Consider the following 17,806-nt stretch of genomic DNA (forward strand, 5'->3'; position numbering starts at 1 on the left):
GAGAACCTCTGATTAATGACGGTGTTTAGGCTGAAATGGATTACATGTACTTCTGTAGAATCGTCTGGCAGACAATTAAATATCATGTCATTCATTATGTGTACTGCTATTGGATTTCTGCACCATCATAATCTATAGGACATGAAGATGTGAGGGTTTCTCTGCCCAGCCTTGTGGAGAACTTCTCTGGGTAGGAGTAGCTGTTGATGTTGTTGCTGTTGTGTGTCAGGTGCAGCAGTTCTACACAGCACTGCAGAGGCAGAGGGAGGAGCAGGAGCGGAGAGACCAGCTGAGGCTGGAGGAGTTGAGGAGAGCCATGGCAGAGCAGGCTAGGAGAGATAAGGAGAGGTGAGACCGTCTCCACAGGGAGCCTGGAAGCTGACTGCCTCAAGGACACCAGAGGGAAGTCCTGTCTCCAGCAGGACGGATAACCATCCTAACATCTCCCTTCACTCTGCTCATGTCAAGTATCCTCCAGTTTGTCCCACCACTATTGATATCTGTGTAGTGTCACTCTGATATCAGGGCAGTGGAGGTGGAGAGGAAAGAGGAGGGGAGAGGGGAGAGGAGGTGGAGGGGAGAGGAGGTGGAGGGGAGAGGGGAGGTGGAGGGGAGAGGGGAGAGGAGGTGGAGGGGAGAGGAGGTGGAGGCTTGAGGGGGGAGGGGAGAGGAGGTGGAGGGGAGAGGAGAGGAGGTGGAGGGGAGAGGAGGTGGAGGGGACAGAAGGTGGAGGGAAGAAGGGAGGTGGAGGGGAGAGGAGGTGGAGGGGAGAGGGAAGAGGAGGTGGAGGGGAGAGGGGAGAGGAGGTGGAGGGGAGAGGGGAGAGGGGAGAGAAGGTGGAGGGGAGAGGGAAGAGGAGGTGGAGGGGAGAGGAGGTGGAGGGGAGAGGAGAGGAGGTGGAGGGGAGAGGAGGTGGAGGGGACAGAAGGTGGAGGGAAGAAGGGAGGTGGAGGGGAGAGGGGAGAGAAGGTGGAGGGGAGAGGGGAGAGGAGGTGGAGGGGAGAGGGGAGAGAAGGTGGAGGGGAGAGGGAAGAGGAGGTGGAGGGGAGAGGAGGTGGAGGGGAGAGGAGGTGGAGGCTTGAGGGGCTGCAGGGAGATGAGATAGTGAGGTGCTGCTGCTCTGGCAGCTTCAGAAAGCTGTCCCCTCTGCCCCAGGGCATGCTGGGCCAGGAGAGATAGGTGGAGGAGAGGGGGGCTGCGAGGCCTGATGTCTTTGCCCACCCTTTCTCTCCCACCCCCTCTCTCGCTCTCTCTCTCTCTGTCTCTCTCTCTCTCTTCCTTTCTATCTCTCTCTTACTCCCTCTTCCACCCTCAACCACCCTCCCTCCCCCGTTCTTTCTCTCTTTCACCCCCCCCCCCCCAGGGTGGAGTTTCGGGCGTCTGTTCTCCAGCAGCGCAGGGAGGAGGGGGAGGCACGAGTGCTGGGGCGTCTGAAAGAGGAGGAACACAAACAGAATCGTCTGGAAGCTCTTAGAAATCAGGTATGACCTCCCGCAGCGCTGCTGATTAGATCTGCTGTTTAATCGGCCTCACCAGGGATGACGTTAGATGGTAGAACTCAGAACAGGAGACAATGCTGCCACCTGTTGGTGAGATGAGAGAGTGCAGTGCTGCTTGATAAGGATGTGATGTTTTTACATCATCCTTAACATCTTTTTATCTTTGGCTAATTCATTTCTCAAAAGAAAACACACAAAAAAATGCTAAGCTCCACAGCTTCAGTGTGTGGACAGCTTCAGTGTGTAGACAGCTTCAGTGTGTAGACAGCTTCAGTGTGTGGACAGCTTCAGTGTGTGGACAGCTTCAGGGTGTGGACAGCTTCAGTGTGTAGACAGCTTCAGTGTGTAGACAGCTTCAGTGTGTAGACAGCTTCAGGGTGTGGACAGCTTCAGTGTGTGGACAGCTTCAGTGTGTGGACAGCTTCAAGGTGTGGACAGCTTCAGTGTGTAGACAGCTTCAGGGTGTGGACAGCTTCAGGGTGTGGACAGCTTCAGTGTGTGGACAGCTTCAGGGTGTGGACAGCTTCAGGGTGTGGACAGCTTCAGTGTGTGCCCAGGTAAAAAAAAAATATGCTAAGTATACTAAATCTTAGCATACTTGAGTATACTTGAAGAGTGATTAATCACCAGTATACTTCAAGTTATTGAATGATTAGTTAATTTGAAGTGTGCTATTTTGGAACAACTTATTTTGTACTTAATATATTTAAGTTGTAATTAAATTGTACTAAAGCACAATTTAAAGTATATTAAGTTCACTTTTACGTGCTAAAGTGGAACAACTTCAAGTATACTTAGTACACTTTAAGTATACGGCTATGTCCATATACTTAAAGTGTACTAAGTATACTTGAAATTGTTCCACTTTAGCACATAAAAGTACACTTAATACACTTTAAATTGTGCTTTAGTACAATTTAATTACAACTTAAATACATTTAATACAAAATAAGTTGTTCCAAAATAGCACACTTAAAATTAATTAATCATTCAATAACTTAAAGTATACTTAAACTAATTAGTCTTCAAGTATACTCAAGTATGCTATGATTGAGTTTCTTAACATTTACTTTTTTTTTCTGGACCCTGGAGGGACATTTTGTCCAAGTCAGAGTACGAAGCGCACTGGAGTACAAGTCGCACTTTCAATGCAAACGTATCACTGTGTAGCCAACGTTGAGCGAAAGCAATTCACATGATGGATTATTTGCAGATGCACATATTGTAACGGATACCTATCTAACTAGACAACATTTACAATCAGGGTGAACACTCAAATTATCTAAACTATAGACCATAGCATTACACATATCAAAACAAAACGAACAAAACAATAGAACTCCAAACAATGCTAATACCAATAGCTTTACCAATAGCTTTAACCAAGCTAATGCCCTTAACTTAGTAGCTTTTCATCTTGCCGCAGGGCATTCTGGGTACCAAGAGCAATGCACGAGTGTGGGCGATCTTACAGCATTGTGTAACATACTTCGGTTGTGGATACTAGTATCTCCAGAAATAAAGCCAAGTCACTAATTTAGTGGAAGAATCCATTGTTATGTCTACGAAATTATTTTTGTTAAAGTTTAGTTAGCTACCTTGCAAATCATGAGGATAGCCTATTGTAGCAGACCTTTCTATGTGACAAAGGACAAGGGTGTTTTATCCCTCGGAAGTTGCTTTAGGCTTGATGCTGAAACCATTAGTTTACGTGAAATCAGTGAGAATGGTTACTAGTATGTCAAGAAGAGCAGTGGTAAAATACAAGTTTTGAAAAGATACCGCGTCCGTGTCTCATGGTCCACATGATCATATACAATTATATCTAAAACGAGCTTACAAAGAGCTTGTTTACACTACCAAAGTTGAATTAGTAATGTTAGCGATGCTAGCGTTAGCTTGCTAGCTAGCCTATAACATTTCACTGGGTCTTGCAGCTGTTTGATTAACTGAAATTATTATGAAATGTTATGTTCTACTAGCCATTTGCCTACTTTAGCAAGTCACTGTACTTCCAAGCCCTGATAGTGCAACTGAGACGATACCGAAAATAATTCCTCAAGTAATAAGCCCCCGTTCAAGTGTTGAGCATTAAATAGAGATCTTGAAAGAAGCCACTTTTTTGTTCTAAAACCGACTATGACTATGAGCCACTTCGAAAAAGAAGCCGTACAAGCACAATAAAACTGTTAAAAAAAAAGAGGTACTTTACTCTACTACACACTACAGTACAGCAAATGTATACCAGTACACTGAAGGCTGAATTGATCAAGGGACTTCGAAAGTAACTTAAAATATCCTAACATTTCAGCATATTAAAATGTTTATTTTTAAAGTAAGCTTTAAGTGCATTGTTACAAAGTAAATTTTTAGCATGCATTTTAAAATATACAAATAATATGTTTAAACACAAAGTTCCAGTTGTACACTTTAGAAATTACATATACGTTTTACTTAAAGTATATATTTTTATAATATATTTACTAAAAGTGTACTGTAGTACGTCGTCGTCGTCATCTGCCGCTTGTCCGGGGATCGGGTCGCGGGGGCAGCGACCTGAGCAGGGAGGCCCAGACTTCCCTCCCCCCGGCCACTTCCGCCAGCTCTTCCTGGGGGACCCCAAGGCGTTCCCAGGCCAGCTGAGAGACATAGTCCCTCCAGCGTGTCCTGGGTCTTCCCCGGGGCCTCTTCCCAGTGGGACGTGCCCGGAACACCTCACCAGGGAGGCGTCCAGGAGGCATCCTAATCAGATGCCCGAGCCACCTCAGCTGGCTCCTCTCGACGCGGAGGAGCAGCGGTTCTACTCTGAGCCCCTCCCGGATGACCGAGCTTCTCACCCTATCTCTAAGGGAGAGCCCGGACACCCTACGGAGAAAGCTCATTTCGGCCGCTTGTATTCGCGATCTCGTTCTTTCGGTCACTACCCATAGTTCGTGACCATAGGTGAGGGTAGGAACGTAGATCGACTGGTAAATAGAGAGCTTCGCCTTTCGACTCAGCTCCTTCTTCACCACGACGGACCGATGCAAAGCCCGCATCACTGCGGACGCCGCACCGATCCGCCTGTCGACCTCGCGCTCCATTCTTCCCTCACTCGTGAACAAGACCCCGAGATACTTGAACTCCTCCGCTTGGTTCAGGATCTCCTCCCCGACCCGGAGATGGCACTCCACCCTTTTCCGGTCGATTACCATGGCCTCAGATTTGGAGGTGCTGATTCGCATCCCAGCCGCTTCACATTCGGTTGCGAACCGCTCCAGTGAGAGCTGAAGGTCACGGCCCGATGAAGCCAACAGGACCACATCATCCGCAAAAAGCAGCGACCCGATCCTGAGGTCACCAAACCGGACCCCCTCAACACCCTGGCTGCGCCTAGAAATTCTGTCCATATAGGTAATGAACAGAATCGGTGACATAGGGCAGCCCTGGCGGAGTCCAACCCTCACCGGAAACAAGTTCGACTTACTACCGGCAATGCGGACCAAACTCTGGCACCGGTCGTACAGGGACCGGACAGCCCCGATCAGGAAATCCGGTACCCCGTACTCTCGGAGCACCCCCCACATGAGCCCCCGAGGGACACGGTCGAACGCCTTTTCCAAATCCACAAAACATGTGTAGACTGGTTGGGCGAACTCCCACGTACCCTCCAGGACTCCGCGGAGGGTATAAAGCTGGTCCACTGTTCCACGGCCAGGACGAAAACCACATTGCTCCTCCTGAATCCGAGGTTCGACAATCCGACGGACCCTCCTCTCCAGGACCCCTGAATAGACTTTCCCAGGGAGGCTGAGGAGTGTGATCCCCCTAAAGTTGGAGCACACCCTCCGGTCCCCCTTTTTAAAGAGGGGAACCACCACCCCGGTCTGCCAGTCCAGAGGCACTGTCCCCGATGTCCACGCGATGTTGCAGAGTCGCGTCAACCAAGACAGCCCTACAACATCCAGAGCCTTAAGGAACTCCGGGCGGACCTCATCCACCCCAGGGGCCCTGCCACCGCGGAGTTTTTCAACCACCTCGGCGACCTCAGCCCCAGAGATAGAAGGGCCCCCCCCGATGTCCCCAGACTCTGCCTCCACGTCGGAAAGCGTGTTGGTGGAATTAAGGAGGTCTTCGAAGTATTCCTTCCACCGATCCAGGACGTCCCCCGTCGAGGTCAGCAGCGCACCATCCCCACCGTATACAGTGTTGACAGAGCACTGCTTCCCCCTCCTGAGCCGCCGGATGGTGGTCCAGAACCTTTTTGAAGCCGTTCGGAAGTCATTCTCCATGGCCTCGCCGAACTCCTCCCATGCCCGGGTTTTTGCCTCCGCGACCGCCAAAGCCGCGTTCCGCTTGGCCTGCCGGTACACATCAGCTGCCTCTGGAGTCCTACCAGCCAATAAAGTCCGATAGGCCTCCTTCTTCAGCTTGACGGCATCCCTCACCTCCGGAGTCCACCACCGGGTCCGAGGGTTACCGCCGCGACATGCACCGACCGCCCTGCGGCCGCAGCTCCGGTCAGCCGCTTCAACAATGGAGGCCCGGAACATGGCCCATTCGGACTCAATGTCCCCGGCCCCCCCCGAGACATGATCGAAGCTCTCCCGGAGGTGGGAGTTGAAGCTCCTTCTGACAGAGGGTTCCGCCAGACGTTCCCAGCAGACCCTCACATTACGTTTGGGCCTGCCAGGCCTGACCGGCGTCCTCCCCCACCATCGAAGCCAACTCACCACCAGGTGGTGATCAGTTGACAGCTCCGCCCCTCTCCTCACCCGAGTGTCCAAGACATGCGGCCCCAAGTCCGATGACACGACTACAAAGTCGATCATCGAACTGAGACCTCGGGTGTCCTGGTGCCAGGTGCACATATGGACACCCTTATGCTTGAACATGGTGTTCGTTATGGACAAACCGCGTCTAGCACAGAAGTCCAACAACAAAACACCACTCGGGTTCAGATCGGGGGGGCCGGGCCGTTCCTCCCAATCACGCCCCTCCAGGTCTCACTGTCATTGCCCACATGAGCATTGAAGTCCCCCAGGAGGACGAGGGAATCCCCAGGAGGAGCGCTTTCCAGCACCCCCCCCAGAGACTCCAAAAAGGGTGGGTACTCTGAGCTGCCGTTTGGTGCATAAGCACAAACGACAGTGAGGACCCGTCCCCCCACCCGAAGGCGGAGGGAGGCTACCCTCTCGTCCACCGGGGTGAACCCCAATGTACAGGCGCCGAACCGAGGGGAAACCAGTATTCCCACCCCAGCTCGACGCCTCTCACCAAGGGCAACTCCAGAGTGGAAGAGAGTCCAGCCCCTCTCAAGGAGACTGGTTCCGGAGCCCACGCTGTGCGTCGAGGCGAGGCCGACTATATCTAGCCGGAAACTCTCTACCTCGCGCACCAGCTCAGGCTCCTTTCCCGCCAGCGAGGTGACGTTCCACGTCCCTAAAGCTAACTTTTGCAGCCGAGGATCGGACCGCCAAGGCCCCCGCCTTCGGCCGCCGCCCGTCTCACACTGCACCCGACCCCCATGACCCCTCCTGCGGATGGTGAGCCCACTGGAAGAGGGTCCCACGTTGTCTCTTCGGGCTGTGCCCGACCGGGCCCCATGGGAAAAGGCCCGGCCACCAGGCGCTCGCCATCGAGCCCCACCCCCGGGCCTGGCTCCAGGGGGGGGCCCCGGTGACCCGCTTCCGGGCAGGGGCAACTGAGAACCATTGTTGTATTTCTTCATGGTTGGTTTTTTGAGCCACGCTTTGTCTGGTCTTTCACCTGGAACCTGTTTGCCTTGGGTGACCCTACCAGGGGCATGAAGCCCCCGACAACATAGCTTCCAGGATCACTAGGACACGCAAACCCCTCCACCGCGGTAAGGTGGTGACTCAAGGAGGGGTACTGTAGTAAAAAACTAAAAAAAAAGGGGTACTAAAAAAAAAAAAAAAAAAAAAAAAAAAAAAAAAAAAAAAAAATTGTACTACTGTAGTACAATTTTTTTAAAGTGTGTTCAACGTATTAACGTTAAAATTGGTAAAAGCATGATGATAGTATACTTTTTATATATTCACAGATAGTACACTTTTTCTTAGTATATTTAAAATGTACTATTGAAAATGTGAATATGCTTGAAATACTCTTAAGTATACTTTTTTTTCACCTGGGTGGACAGCTTCAGTGTGTGGACAGCTTCAGTGTGTGGACAGCTTCAGGGTGTGGACAGCTTCAGGGTGTGGACAGCTTCAGGGTGTGGACAGCTTCAGTGTGTGGACAGTGTGAGTGAGCTTCCTCTCACGCCTAGGTGGCGGTGATGGCGGAGGGGGACCCAGCGAGGATGATGGGAGATACGGCCGCTTGGAGGAACCGTCAGCTGGGAGAACAGGAGGAGTTTGTTCTTCATAAACCTCTTTATGATCTGCACACCTACACTGATACACAGGTGAGACCGACCTTCTCATGCACCATCTCTCCCTCTCCCCCTGTCCTCCCCTCTCCCCCTGTCCTTTCCTCCCCTCTCCTTTCCTCCCCTCTCACTCTCTCTTCCTCCCTCTCTCCCTCTCTACTCCCCTCTCCCCCTCTCCTCCCCTATCCCTCCTGCGTTCACCCTTAACTCTTCCTCTGAGGTATGTTGATGAAGCTGACAGTGGTTGTGATAAAACCTAGTGTGGTTAATTATATCAGTCAGGATGTACACCACAACAATGTTTGACTTGGGTAAACATTCCCCTCATACAGACAGGACTTTAAACAGCCCCTCCCCCTCTTTAAGGCCCCCAGTGAGTCAACAGCACAGGCCCACATCTGGACAGGATCGCTCACATGTAGAACACACTTTGGTTTTGTTATGGTTGATTGAGTAACAGGGTTGCAATCTAATGATCCTGTACTTCAATACCAAACCTTAAGAGATCAGTAACTGACCTTGGAATCCCAGTAGAAAACGCGTGGGAAACAGACGACAGAAGATGTGTGGAAAGATAACCTGACTCATCTAGTGTCAGTGTTTTGGAATCTTACAAAAGATACGTACACAGTGTGATCACTTCCAGTCCGTTGTGTGTTTTCCAGATTGTGTCTGACCCCAGGGTGCGCGTGGAGCAGGCTCTTCGACAGGCTGGCCTCCACAACACGCCGTACGCCCAGCAGGTTTTCTCAGGCCTCAAACCACTCAGGCCACCCAGACGAGACACTGAGTCCACTGGCTTTAGGTCCTGAAAGATCTGTCCTTGGCGCCAGTTCAATCTGAACTGCCAACCAGTGGCAATCAGCCCCGATATGGCAATATATGTTGTTTAAGATGTGTGATGTTATTTGAGTGATTACAGAAAACAAGGAGATAAGTTTTCTACTTCATGTTCAAAGGTCTCACTGGTTCCTTGTAACAAACACTAAAACTAAAATATAGTACATGTCACCTCGCTCCCTTAACCGACACGTTTAGGAACATCTAAGACAGTGGACTTTTCATTTCACACTGAGTGTATCATCTGTGGGAAGCTGAATACAAACCAATGATGGAAAATGTGTCTGTCTGTATTTCCTACACAGACTCATCTGTTTGTCTGCTCTGTTTAGTCTGTTAAGTTTGAACTGCAAGTAAATATTTGGACAGACTGATTCAGAATCTGGCAGGCTGTTGAACCTTTCATCCCCATGTAACTTCCCACTTAGCCCTACATCCATGCAAACATGCCGGGATCTGATCTGACATATGACAGCAAAGTTCAACCCTCAAGCAGTATCTTCTGAAAACAAGTCACTGCACCCTTTCCAGAAGATCCCATTCTTCTCAGGTGTGATAAAGTCAGAGTTGTGTCTCTTTTGCTTCTAAATGTCGTCAGGCTACACCGGCTCAGACTCTCATTTCAGCTCAAAAGGTTATTTTAAAATAAATGTAGGAGAGTGTTTTATTTTCAAAACTTGTATTCACTTCCAAAGTGGCACAAGTAGCAAAGTAACAAATCGATATACAACATCATAGCCATTTACTCACAGATCACAGAAGTAAAAATACCTTTTATCAATAACAGAACTTCCAACCAAGTCAACATCTGTAAAATATATTTAACATATTTTCAAAAGCAGCTTCAAATTCTCTTTAAATAAGTGTCACATATTCACATGACTATTTACAAGTCCACATAAAGGTTTGGTGCTGTAGGCGTCTGGGGTGTGTGGATCTTAAAGGATGTATCCCAGGCGCTTCTTGATGAAGTGGGAGACGAGAGTCTGCGGTCTGTGCTGGTACTCCAGCAGGACATGGTGAGGCGTGGAGATCTGGTCTCCATCAAAGCGGTTCAGCAGAGTCACACAGACCACGGCAGCTGGTAGGAGGAGAGCACACGTGTTAGACCAACGCCCAACAAACAACATGTAGTGCTGCTTTCTCACATGTTTGAGTCGATGTTCTTGTTCTTATCTTCCCCCCACTGCCTCTAAGCTGAGAGGAAGGTCATGTTATTTCTTATGAAACAGCAGCTGACCTTTGATGCCACAGACTCTGCACATGGCTGCGAACACGGTGGACTCCATCTCGATGTTCCTGACCCCGGCCTCGTGGGCACTCCTCAGGTACTCCTGCTTTTCCTCTGGGGAGAAGGAACAGAGCGCTCCGTCCAGCCTGCCCTGACCTGGGAGCACACACACACACACAGCACGACGCACAGCACGACACACACACACACACACAGCACGACGCACACACAGCAAGACACACAGCACGACGCACAGCAAGACACACACACACACACACAGCACGACGCACACACAGCAAGACACACAGCACGACGCACACACAGCAGGACACACACACACACACACACACAGCAGGACACACACACACACACACAGCAGGACACACACACACACACAGCACGACACACACACAGCAGGACACAGCCTAGGGTTAGCGCAAGAGCAACAACAACAAACTTCCTTCCCTGAAGCGAAGTGTTTAGCTCCCTGGCAGAAGTCCATAGTCATGTACTATCACCCGACCACCTCCACTACACTTATTCTAACTCGTAGTCTTACTAGGTGCTCCAGGCGGTGTGAACACGTCCATACCTTCATAGAAGTCATCTGTGCACAGGGTGTTTCCTCTGACTGTGGGGACGTTGTGGAGCTCAGAGGAGCAGTGCAGGAGCTCGCTGGCCACGTCCTCATCCAGCACCGTGCTCCTGGTGATCACCTTCCCCAGGACCACCTGCTCAAACTGGGGCAGGAAGGAGTGGTCCACGGCCTTGTCTGTGATCACCACCGTCCCTGGAGCCACACCTGCAGGGAGCACAGGGCCAGGGCTGACAACACGGCAGGAACACCTTCTACATCCCTTATTAGGCATGTTGGCCACATCCTGGCACACTGCTTTTTAGACGGCTTCCTACTAAGCGCATTGGTTGAGGTTGGCAGTAGTTGCTAGTTAACTTCCTACTAGGTGTGCTGCTGGTATAAGTGGCCAAGTGTGACTGCGAGGCAGGTGTGACTCTACGAGGCAGGTGTGATTCTACGAAGCAGGTGTGACTCTACAAGGCAGGTGTGACTGCGAGGCAGGTGTGACTGCGAGGCAAGAGTAGCGGCCTGTACTCACCGATGCCTCCAGAGGTGCCGATTCTGAAGAGGACGAGGTCTCGGCAGCGTGCGTGGTGCAGGAGCTTGATGAGCTCGTGGAGCATGATGGAGATAGAGGGGACTCCCATGCCATGCTGCAGGGGACACAGTACCTTGGTTAGATGGTACTCATCTTACCGGAGCCTCTCAAAGACAGGACGTGATCGTTAGAATGCGTCCTAATTAGTTCTTAAAAGTACCGCACATCTGAGCGTCTTGGAGTTCTCCGATGAGAGGACTGTTGTGCTCCACTTACACTGATAGAGAGCACAGGCCCCACTTTGTACATGGAGTACCGGTCAGTTCCCTCACAGATATCAATGATGTCATCAGTGCTTCCAGGCAGAGACAACTCCTTGTGGATGAACTGGGCGAAGGCCTTCATGCGGTTGGCACTGCCACCGACACACACAAACTGCACAGGGGGAAGACAGACAGATTCAGAGGTCATAGAGTTCATAGTCTTCTGTTGTCGAGGACAGCCGTGACGTGTGTTGCTGTGGAGCTCCACCAACCTTGATGTCTCCAAACATCTCAGGCAGGTTGTGTGTCTTGGTCCCCAGGCTGAAGTGGTAGAGGATGTCCTCCTCCATCGTGTCAAGGTGGGGGTTCTTCACGTGAACCTCTGTCTGTCTGGGTCCAGACACAGTAACACTGCAGCATTACACACAGGTGACAGGTGACACACAGGTGACAGGTGACACACAGGTGACAGGTGACACAGCCAGGTGACAGGTGACAGCCAGGTGCAGGGCAGGACGGCTCACACACACACAGCAGTGTTGAAATAAAAACATCAGCACAGTTCTTGAAATACTGGACAGAATACTCACTCGATGTATCCAGAAGGGTCCGTCCCCATACTGAGTAGAATAGGTGCCATGGTTGTGGTTCTTTCTATACTAAAATACATATGGAAAAAATATATATATAACCACTACCAACCAATCCAAGTATGAAATAGCCACAATTTATAACAGCCACAAATTCAATACATACTTAAAGTACATACTGCAATTAGGGAAGTTCTGAATCCTAAAACGTGATTGAATTTCTCAGTGATGTGTAGCTTCAGTGTGTCCTGTCCGCTGCTGAGGTGAATAAGAGTGATCTCTGCCTGAGGGCTTGATATAGTCCTTCCCCCGACCCTAACCCGACCCAACCCTCGGACTGATTGGCTGTAGAGGGAGGAGTGGTGTCTCCTGTGAGATATTACCAGGGTCTTAACACACTACCATGCAACCACAAGAGGAACAAACATTTGGCCAACCTCCAAAGTTACACCCCTGTATGCTTTAACAACGTAGTCAACCACATGAGCACAATATTTTTTTTAATCCCATGTGTACACAAAAGCACACCATGTTTTCAGGGTGTATAGCGTTTTCATGGAAAGCAGCGTGATCAACCTTTGGGATATGCCAAAGTTACGTAAAGTTGCATTGCCCCTGTAAAACTACTGGTAATTACTGACTAGGTTTGTTATGCAACTCAGTGCTTTTTGCCACATTCCCCTCCTTCACCTTATCTTGTTCTGGGAGCAGGTGGTGTGCAGTCAACACAGCAGACCTGGGATATAAACGACCTGTGTTTGTACATCACTGGCATCTGTTCACTTTCCATCCCATAAAGATGTGTGTATAATGTTGGGCTGACACTATGGTTGCTGATTGTAGAGAAGGTACCATGAAACTCATCATGTCCTTGGGCAGACTCATTCCTAAGTATGCGGGACGCTGCGCTGTGGTGCGCTGTGTGGATGTTGTGTTGAAAACAAGGCAGAGATGACAGAAGGAATCACTTCATTTTTATTTCACCATGAGGAGCACAAAGACAACATGCCCAAACACAGAACAGCTCATTTTAGAGGAGGCACTGTAAGCCATGCTCCTTTTACAAAAGTCACCCTTCCAAACAATCTTGGCATAGCTTAGTTTAGCAAGGACTTTGTCGTCATACAGTCACAGTGCAGAGGCAACGATGACAGGCACAGCAAAGAGCTGATCTAACAGCTCAAACTAAACGCTTGATCTCATTTCCCACTTGTATACATGTCTTGGAACGGCTAACTTGACGAGTGGTGCAGCTACTTGAACTTGAAGCTAACTTTCAGTTTCTAGAACAGAACGGTGAGGTTTATGTGGGCAGGTAACAGCTAGGATCATGGGGGAGAACTCTGGGGGGGGGAACGCCCGACTCAGGTCTGCTCTAGTTCTGGGAAACATCAGAGGCTAGAAGAAACACACAAGAAGTTGCCTTAGATCATCATCACGAGCACCAGGGATTTATATTTCTTACAGATTAAACTTGTTAAGAGGCATATCATAATTTCTTGATGGCACACAAGCATTATCATTTTTTACTTTTATCTATGTGACTTCAGACATGCAGATTGTCACATACATTTATTGTCACATACAACCAATAAATAATCTGACATCATGTTTGATATTAGGGTGGTCTGGGGTCCGAGCCGTGGAGGGGGAGAGACAGTACTCCTGATCTGTGTCCCCACATTACTACACACCTGACACACCTGAGGGCTCATTCTCAACGTAGCCAAAGCTCAGCAGCTTGGACATGCTGACAGCTTCTGGTTTCTTATTTTGAGCCCTGCAAGAACACAAGAAGAGGGAGTTTCAACCACAACACAGCCCATGTGAGGTTAGCATCTGTCATCAGCAACAGGCCAGACAGGCGGATCTCTGGAGAGGAACAAGTCCAGTTGGACTCTTTCTGGCTGATCAGCTGCTGCGGTATTGATTTGTTGAAGAACCCTCTGGCTAAACGCATGCATGGGCCATGCCCACAAAAGGCAAACATTGCATTTGGACACTGAAAACATTGACAAACACTTTGGCTATTCGTCAAATGATTATTTTTATTTAATATCCACAAATGAGCTAGTGTGTGTCTACGTTAAAGTATTTAGGTGCAACGGACATTCTTGTCAATAGACAGAGGACATTAGACAGAAGCTAGGCCCATGGATATTTTGTACTCGTCTTGGTCATGTGACCTTGTGTTTTGCAGTTCATTCCGGTATGTAAAAGGCTGACTTTTGAATGACATGTCATTGCCCAAACGTTCAGAAGATCTGTTGCACAACGCAGTGGGTAGCCAAGTCAAACAGACAAATGTTCCAACAGAGAGGCATCTCAACAGCTCATGATCCGTGTTCTGGGATCAGTGCGGTGTGACAACGTGTCAAATTTGTTTACCGGATTCCCGAAACCAACACTCCTTCCGAAATCCAAACCTAGGCTACTGATAACTTTAAAATGTACACTAACACAGCAACTGCTTTGTGACCTGGCTGTTTTCTATGCATTTATATTATCCATGCTAGCTATGCACTTCTGGTCAGTTCATAGACTTATATACAGGGTCAGTTAGATATTATCTACAGATCCGGGGAGGCAGACAGCACATCACGGCTAAAATAATGAATATCCTCTGCTGCCACCTAGTGGACACAAGTTGCTATTGCACGTACGTTTTCTTGAACTTGCTTGCATCGTGTTGCTCCTCTTCGGTCAAGGCCAGCTTCTCCATCTGGCTGCTGGCAGGGTCTCCACATTTCTGACGGTTAACAAAGTCATTTAATATTTGTCATTTCATATATGGGTTGAGGCGTTGTTAAGAATACAAATAATAAAACATCAACATTAGTCTTTCGACCAAGCTGGGTCACTGTCGATAACCAGTGTACTGTGGGGCTTCATGTATTACTGCTGTTAATAATACGCGCGCCAGTTCGGGCGCAAACTTTGGGATTTATTTAAAAAATAAACTTCACGTGAGAATGTGCGGTCTTCCACGCACATTGTTGCCCATTAGTACGCACACAACTTAGAGAAATTGGAAACTGCGACACCGATGGCAGAATGATTAAACTCGGGACAAGCCTTCACGTTGATAACATTGTGAGAAAAAAAAATCGAAATATAACCTATCACGTGTTACATTATGAAGAGTTCCCTGGAGTACACGCACAAAAAACATGATTTCCGATCAAAACAAACGGAGATAGGCGTATCTGTTTAGGCAAACAAACCCCTCAATAGCGGCAGCCACCACACTCAACTCAAATCACACTTAACGCTCACTTACTTTATTTATTATTATATTATTTTACTTTTTTATAGCCTTAGATTCTATTTTATGACTCCCTGTATCTTGTATCTCGTATATTTTACATTTCTTATTTTCATATGTAATTGTATTCTGAGTGCTGTTCTGTACCCTGCTACTGTTGCGAACTGCAATTTCCCCACTGCGGGACAAATAAAGGATTATCTTATTTTACATATTTGTAGTTTAATTGGGAATCATATTTGATTGGATCTGTAATCATGGAACAATAATGGCATGTTGAAATGTATTCTCATAAATAATTAGGTGAACATGAGGACAAATTAGGTTTAAACTGATGCTGTTGCCAGTCAGGCAGGTAGGAATGCCGAGATACGAGTGTCATATGTTTTCACATGTTCGTTACGCGTAACTGTCAATGTGATATTGTCCCTGTCTTTGTCAATAACAGTGCAATTACCACACCTGAAAGTGTTACTGACCCTAACCCTATTAATATGAATTCGGGGCGTGTCCGTGATCATTTATAGGCGTTACTTGGGTGGGGCAAGACGCTCGCGCGCTTCATTTCCAGTAAATTGTGATGAAGGAAGTGGGGTGTGCTGTGTTTCGATAGTACGCAACGTGTTCACGTGAATTCTAGCACAGTTTTATAAAGGAGCCCCCTATTAAGTCAATTTGTCAAGTTATAACCCACACGCAAATAAGGCGTCTGTTTGACTAATGTTACCATGTAGGTTTAAAGTAATGTACAGAATTTAAGATCCGAAACAAAAAGGGGGCCATGAATAACAAGCATCAAGAGAAAGAACTGACATGAATAAAACAAATGCGGGAATATGATAAATTGAGCTAGAGAGGCTGTTTTGAGAGAACAATGGCAGAGCAGCGGTGTCAGGGTTCACCTTCTCTCTGTCTGCCTCGCGCTCCCAAGTCGACTTGTTGTCACTTCCAAAAGGGGCATCTGGTGTACGTACAGTTTTCTCGTTTTCAGTTGGGCTAAAAGAAGACAGGGCATTGTGTAGACTGTAGACAATTAATGTTAGTACGCAGAATCACAAAATATAACATTTAGTTGTCTGCTGGTGTATAAGTTACCTTACAGCCTCTTGATTTTGTGAACCTTCAGCAAACCAGTCAGGGGCCTGGTATGCTGGGTTAGGTTTGGATTCCAAGTTGGTCTCCTCGTGCCACAGCAGGCCTGTAACATGGGCAGACATCCACAATCACATGAATAAACAGAAGAGCCGATACATGCTAGCTCATTTAAATAAGCTATATATATTTGTACCCTTCTGTCCTCCTTGTTTTGCCAGTTTTACATAAACAGAGTCCGAGTCCATAACTCCTACACGGCGCCCGCGGCTCCTCTCCTCAGGACCGTTGTTAGCATCTTGAGACAGTCCGGGAATTTGTGATGTAGGTCCGCTCGATGTACCGTTTACGCCATCGTCAGCATTATAGCCGGTTTTGATTCCTAAAATACACGTGCACGATTAAAACAATGTAACTATATGGTTCATATACGACTGTCTACAGCAGTTAAACACTGATGAAGCTTTGTCAAGGATTATAGGACTCTGCGTTCAAGCTATGTGCGAGCTAGCTTGTTGCAAGCCTGCCGTTGCCAGGCGGATAGCCGCTGCTCCCGGCGTCCCATGAAGAGATGCCGTGGAGGACCCACCCTGATTCATCATGAGTCAGGATTGATCTGGTTGTGCAAACTGAATATTTAAGGCCTCGGCTCTACACTTACCATGCTTTGAAGGTCGACGATCTGTATCAGTATTCATTTCTATAGTTGTTTTTCTGATGGAAAATGAAGACAAAAACCCAGCATAGTCATCCGAGCTAAAGTGATAATGCAGCAGAACATTGGCAGCTAGCTATGCTATTGCTGCACACATTCTAATGCTACAGTTAGCCAGCTAGCCTAGCTAGAGCTAACGTCTGCTGGTTAGCATTAGCTCTAGCTAGCTAGTTGTTTTTCTGTTGGAAAATGAAGACAAAAACCCAGCATAGTCATCCGAGCTAAAGTGATTGCTAGCTAGCTAGCTAGTTAGCTAGCTAGTTCATGCGTGTTAAAAATTCCAACAGTTTTCTCTGGTACTATAGTTATTCCCATATTCCAAAACCTGGCGTATTTTCTACTAATGTACTTACCTCTATCTAAGGAAGAGCGAAATTGTAGGTGTTTTCTGATACCTATTAAGGCAGCGAGCTATCGGACTACAAGAGAAGCTGATGATGATGACCAGTGAAAGATTGAAGATTGAATTCCAGTTTACAACTAGTATGTTGTCATAGAAACAGGGTTGGACTGCAGGGGTGTGTTCAAGAGCACAGCGAGGCTAGTAGACCAGCTCTACATCTGTACTGAAGTAGCCTACTGGTGGCAGAAAGTCACGGTGCTACTGGATACATATCATGCTTTAGTACTTAACAATATTTTATATACTTATTGTCTTCACATACAACATCAACTACTAGCCAGCTACATTCACAGCTGTAGCTGGTGCTACAGTAGTTAGTTAGCCTAGCAGACATGAAACGAATAAACATGCATTTCGTCTGGATTGTGACAGTACATATTTGTGCACCCGTTTTATTTGTGCAGACCTGTAGTTTAGACC

The 17,806-nt window shown here is 48.0% G+C and overlaps 3 protein-coding genes across 13 annotated transcripts in view; 1 reads left to right on the top strand and 2 right to left on the bottom strand.

The window, feature by feature from the left end:
• The window catches only part of LOC124484903 (coiled-coil domain-containing protein 148-like), a 41,597-nt gene extending 32,625 nt beyond the window's left edge, over window positions 1-8,972 (top strand). Inside the window, exons 11-14 of the mRNA XM_047046022.1 lie at window positions 230-348; window positions 1,364-1,481; window positions 7,771-7,908; window positions 8,538-8,972. Coding sequence (XP_046901978.1) covers window positions 230-348; window positions 1,364-1,481; window positions 7,771-7,908; window positions 8,538-8,684 — 522 coding nt within the window. The 3' untranslated portion in view covers window positions 8,685-8,972. The remainder of the gene's footprint in view (window positions 1-229; window positions 349-1,363; window positions 1,482-7,770; window positions 7,909-8,537) is intronic.
• Window positions 8,973-9,354: 382 nt separating this feature from the next.
• On the bottom strand, window positions 9,355-12,191 carry upp2 (uridine phosphorylase 2). Of its 8 annotated transcripts, none has more exons than XM_047047889.1 (8): window positions 12,078-12,179; window positions 11,912-11,980; window positions 11,594-11,732; window positions 11,284-11,493; window positions 11,059-11,173; window positions 10,536-10,745; window positions 9,953-10,099; window positions 9,355-9,793 (listed from the first exon to the last, which is right to left on the bottom strand). In XM_047047889.1, the coding sequence occupies exons 1-8, from the start codon at window positions 12,086-12,088 to the stop codon at window positions 9,651-9,653; spliced, it is 1,044 nt and encodes a 347-aa protein (XP_046903845.1). In that variant the 5' UTR covers window positions 12,089-12,179; the 3' UTR covers window positions 9,355-9,650. The 8 variants fall into 8 exon arrangements, with proteins under 8 accessions (XP_046903845.1, XP_046903850.1, XP_046903852.1 ...); XM_047047894.1 differs by having other exon boundaries at window positions 9,372-9,793; window positions 11,335-11,493; window positions 11,594-11,711; window positions 12,078-12,191; XM_047047896.1 differs by having other exon boundaries at window positions 9,372-9,793; window positions 11,335-11,493; window positions 11,594-11,711; window positions 12,091-12,186.
• Window positions 12,192-12,868: 677 nt separating this feature from the next.
• On the bottom strand, window positions 12,869-17,543 carry LOC124485903 (uncharacterized protein C7orf57-like). 4 transcript variants are annotated; one of them, XM_047047791.1, is made up of 8 exons: window positions 17,337-17,543; window positions 16,930-16,982; window positions 16,465-16,650; window positions 16,272-16,374; window positions 16,079-16,172; window positions 14,575-14,660; window positions 13,606-13,691; window positions 12,869-13,309 (listed from the first exon to the last, which is right to left on the bottom strand). In XM_047047791.1, exons 2-8 carry the CDS (start codon window positions 16,964-16,966, stop codon window positions 13,287-13,289), a joined length of 615 nt encoding a protein of 204 aa, XP_046903747.1. In that variant the 5' UTR covers window positions 16,967-16,982; window positions 17,337-17,543; the 3' UTR covers window positions 12,869-13,286. The 4 variants fall into 4 exon arrangements, with proteins under 4 accessions (XP_046903747.1, XP_046903746.1, XP_046903745.1 ...); XM_047047790.1 differs by having other exon boundaries at window positions 13,615-13,691; window positions 16,079-16,199; window positions 17,337-17,538; XM_047047789.1 differs by having other exon boundaries at window positions 16,079-16,199; window positions 17,337-17,537.
• Between the last annotated feature and the right edge of the window lie 263 nt (window positions 17,544-17,806).

This window comes from Hypomesus transpacificus, chromosome 23 (assembly GCF_021917145.1).
Source record: "Hypomesus transpacificus isolate Combined female chromosome 23, fHypTra1, whole genome shotgun sequence".
Classification (NCBI taxonomy): domain Eukaryota; kingdom Metazoa; phylum Chordata; class Actinopteri; order Osmeriformes; family Osmeridae; genus Hypomesus; species Hypomesus transpacificus.